The 4,527-nt window shown below is 42.7% G+C and overlaps 1 protein-coding gene across 1 annotated transcript; it reads left to right on the forward strand.

Annotated features, from left to right (window-relative positions):
• Nucleotides 1-2,815: 2,815 nt before the first annotated feature.
• LOC121276737 (histone H2B-like) lies at nt 2,816-3,190 on the forward strand. The gene has a single exon (XM_041185283.1). The coding sequence runs from the start codon at nt 2,816-2,818 to the stop codon at nt 3,188-3,190; it is 375 nt and encodes a 124-aa protein (XP_041041217.1).
• Nucleotides 3,191-4,527: the final 1,337 nt, after the last annotated feature.

Here is a 4,527-nt window from a genome sequence, read left to right on the forward strand (position 1 = left end):
GACAGAGAGTTGGGATAAGGGGGGCATTTTCTGGATGGCAATCTGTAACTAGTGGAGTGCCACAGGGATCAGTGCTGGGGCCTTAATTATTTACAACATATATTAATGACTTAAATGAGGGAAGTGAATGTACTATCACCAAGTTTGTGGATGACACAAAAATAGATGGGGAGGCAAGTGGTGAGGATGACACAAGGAGTCTACAGAGGGATATAGACAGATTAAGTGAGTGGGCAAAAACTTGGCAGATGGAATATAATGTGGGAAAATGTGCACTTCGGCAGGAAGAATAGAGACGCTGAATATTATTTATATGGAGAAAAACTGCAGGAGGCTGCAGCACAGAGGGGTTTGGGAGCCCTTGTGCATGATTCCCAAAAAACTAACATACAAGGTCAACAGGTAATAAGGAAGGCAAATGGAATGTTGGCCTTTATTTTTAAGGGAATGGAGTATAAAAATAGGAAGATCTTGCTAAAACTGTACAAGGCACTGGTTAGACCACACCTAGAATACTGTGAACAATTTTGGTCCCCTTATCTAAGGAAAGATATACTGACATTAGAGGCAGTCCAGAGAAGGTTCACTAGGTTGATGCCAGGTTTGGAGGATTTTCTTATGAGGAGAGGTTGAGTAGGTTGGGCCTGTACTCACTGGAATTTAGAAGAATGAGAGGCGACTTTATTGAAACATATAAGATTCTTAGGGGGCTTGACAGGGTAGATGCTGAGAGGTTGTTTCCCTTTGTGGGAGAATCTAGAGCCAGAGGGTATAATCCCAGAGTAAGGGGGCACCCATTTAAGACAGAGATGAGGAGACATTTCTTCTCTCATAGGATAGTCAATCTGTGGAATTCTTTACTTACCACAGAGGGCTATAGAGGTTGGGTCGTTGAATATATTAAAGGCTGAGATGGACAGATTTTTAATCAATAAGGGAATCAAGGGTTATGGGGAAAAGGCAGGAAAGTGGAGTTGAGGATTATCAGATCAAACATGATCTCATTGAATGGAGGAGCAGACTCGATGGGCCGAACAGCCTACTTCTGCTCCTACCTCAATGGTCTTATTATGGTCTTCTAGAGTCCATTTATATGTTTCTTGCCAGTTTACTTTCATATTCTATTTTCTCTTCATGTTTTTTGGTTCTTCTTTGCTGAACACTAAAATTCTCCCAATCCTCAGGCTTGCCACTTTTTTTGGCAACTTTGTAAGCTTTCTCCTTTAATCTAATACAATCCTCATCTTCTCTTGTTAGCCAAGGTTTGATCATTTTTGTTGATGTGTTTATGTGCTTTTAGGGAATGTAAATTTGTTGTAGGCCAGAATTATTTTTTTTTAAATACTAGCCATTGCCTGCTTACCTTCATACCTTATAACATTGTTTCCCAATCTACCACAGCCAACTTGCCACTCATACCTTTGTAGTTTCATTTATTTAGATTTAAGATCCTTGTTTCAGATTGAACTGTATCACTTTCAAACTTAATGTGAAATGCTTTCATATTATAGTCACTCTTCTCTAAAGGATCCCCTAGAATGAGATTATTAACTAGCCCTTCCCATTGCACAATACTAGATCTAAAATAGACCCTTTTCCAGCTGGTTCCTCTAGTTGGTTCTAGAAAACCATTTCATATACATTCCAGGAACTTGTCCTCCACAGCATTAGCCTGGACTCTCATTCTTGGCTACAGGGAACAATGTCTATCCTTCTGACTATACTGTGTCCATCCACCACTTCGTTCCTATTTACTCCCCCTGCTTGAATGGCTTCCTGTACCATGGTGCCATGGGCAATTTGCTCATCCACCCAGCAGCCCCATTTTCATATGTACAGGCTACAAGCACCTTGAACCTGGGACAATTGCAAAGGCTGAGGCTTCTCCATTTCTACCTTCATAATGCCCTTACCTGCCTCACTTGCAGCCATACCCTTCTGTGCCTGGTGACTGACCAAATCAGAAGACCCTAATCCAAGGGATGTGACCGCCTCCTGGAACAAAGCATCCAGGTAACATTCCTCCTCCCTGGTATGTTGCAGTGTCTGCATTTCTGCCTCCAGCTCAATGACCCTGTGCCAAAGCTCCTTGAGTTGTAGATACTCACAGCAGAAGTGTTTGGATCACACTGGCATTTAGGAGTACCCACATTCTGCAGTCACAATGCATCACTTGTCTTAAGTCACTAATCAATAATTTTCTTAATTTTTTTAAGTTAAATTAAAGCCTCTTCTCACCATCACTTGCTGTACTAATTTAAATCTCAGCAATTCAATAAACCCTATCAATTAATAACAAAATAAATAATGGACTCCCTAGATTCTTACTTCCCTTCTGCTAGTGTTTCTGAATTAAATAAGGTAGCTACTTAAGGGACATTTATTTTTTATCTGCCTTTTTATGCTTCTCTAAATATCAGCTCTTTAACACACATGCCCTAACAATGGTTACTAACCAATTTATGGTTTTCCTGTAAATCTTACTAATATATATAAATCCTACTAGTACTTAATATATCTCACTTGAAGTGCTAAGCCTTACTTGAAAAAAGATCAGCCACATTTTACAAAGACTCTCTCCAGCCGGAATTTCTCAGAATAAACCGAGAAATGTCACATGGCAGTCGGTACAAGGGGCTTTATGGGATCGTGGGGTTCCTTCGGGAATTGCAAATACTTGAAAGCAGCAGAATAAATGTCATGATTCTACGACGTGAGGAGAAGTACAGCCAGCTCCTAACACAAACACAGATCTGTGACAGTGTCTACTGTCGCTCGGAAGGGGTTTGATTTATTTCTGTGTCTGGAACTGAAGATGGTTAATGAGAAGAAACCAGCTCCCAAGGAGGGAGCCAAGAAAGCCTTAAAGAAACTGGCAGCAAAGGGCGGCAAGAGGCGGTGGAGGTCAAGGAAGGAAAGTTATCCCATCCACATCTACAAAGTGATGAAGCAGGTTTACCCCAACACCGGCATCTCCTCCAAGGCCATGAGCATCATGAACTCGCTCGTGAACAATATTTTCAAGCCCATCGCAGGTGAGGCTTCCCGCCTGGCCCATTACAACAAGCGCAGCGCCATCAGCTCCCAGGAGATCCAGACCGCCATGCACCTGCTGCTGCCCAGGGATCTAGCCAAGCACACTGTGTCGGAAGGGACAAAGGCGGTGATCAAGTACACCAGCTCCAAGTAAAACTCCACAATGGACTCAAAAGAAACGCATCAGTTTAAATCCTAGTTTTGATAGGAAATATTCACCACCCAATCACCTACCTGCTTCCCTGTGATGTCATACCTCAATCTTTTCTCTTTGGTTCTGCCTCCTGTTACAGTTTAGCGCCCGCTGCTGCTCTCATTCATTTTCACACTGAAATCCCGTTTTGTCTCCTGTTACAGTTTAGGCCCCTCCTCTGCTCTCGCAGATTCTCACACTCATTCCTCCTCCCAGCACTCCGCCAGCCAGCCCAAACTGCTGCCACCTATGCCAAGGTGTTGCAGTCTGCAGTCAAGCCTTCTAGACCTGGAGCTGCTCGAGGTCATCCTGCAAGGCCACCTGCAGTTTCCTCCACAGATACTGCCCTCAGCAGCCTCCCACTAGCCACACTGTGGCCACTAGGTTTCAATGCCTATAGGAACACTAGGGCAGGCAAAAGGGCTTTGAAGACAGAGACTAAGGGAATGAACAAGGGTGATGATTGAGTTTTATGTGCAATATGTCATGATTTCATTTATACATTTAAGTTTGGATGGTTTTTATTTTTGGCATTGTGACCAAGTAGACAACGTGATCATCATTGATAGAGAGGAGCTAAGTTGTGGGGCTATTGGTGAATGGAGAATTGGACTTCTTGTTACTGGTATCACACCCAAATGAGTTCTTCACAGGCAGCCTGGCCAGAACAGGGCCTTCTCCCATCCTCTTCCTCCTCTTTCTCCTCCTCATGCTCCTGCTTCTCAGCTGCTCACTGTAGCTGATGTCCCCTCATGTTGGTCAGATGGTACATCATTCTTAATGCACAGAAATATGGGAGGGATTGCTGTTTTTCTCTAGAGCATGATTGTAAGTCAGAAACACACAGATGCTCCTGAATGCCAAAGTGACCCCATCATATTGATATGCTTAAGTCAGTAGCAGTGTGTAAAAAAAAATAGGCTGGGAAATTCCTCAAAGCTTCATTTGCTTCCGTGGTATTATTTTGCTAGACATCCTGTAAAATCTCAGCAGCATAACTATATTCCTTTAAACCACATCCTTACTTCTCATGGCTGTTCAATGCTAATTCAGCAGCAGCAGATACTAGGCTATTACGTTACATCTAAATGGGGATTTTAAGAGAAAAACAGAAGTAAAATACTGTGGATGCTGGAAATCTGAAATTAATACAAAAAATTCTGGAAACACTCAGCAAGTCACGCAGCACTGGTGGGGAGAGAAGAAGAGTAAATGGGCCCTGATTTTAATGGCAGCAGACATGATAGGCTAAGGGCAGGCATTATTAAAATGCAAAAGGATTGATGGTGCAAGGCAAT

This window comes from Carcharodon carcharias, chromosome 4 (genome assembly GCF_017639515.1).
Source record: "Carcharodon carcharias isolate sCarCar2 chromosome 4, sCarCar2.pri, whole genome shotgun sequence".
Taxonomy (NCBI): domain Eukaryota; kingdom Metazoa; phylum Chordata; class Chondrichthyes; order Lamniformes; family Lamnidae; genus Carcharodon; species Carcharodon carcharias.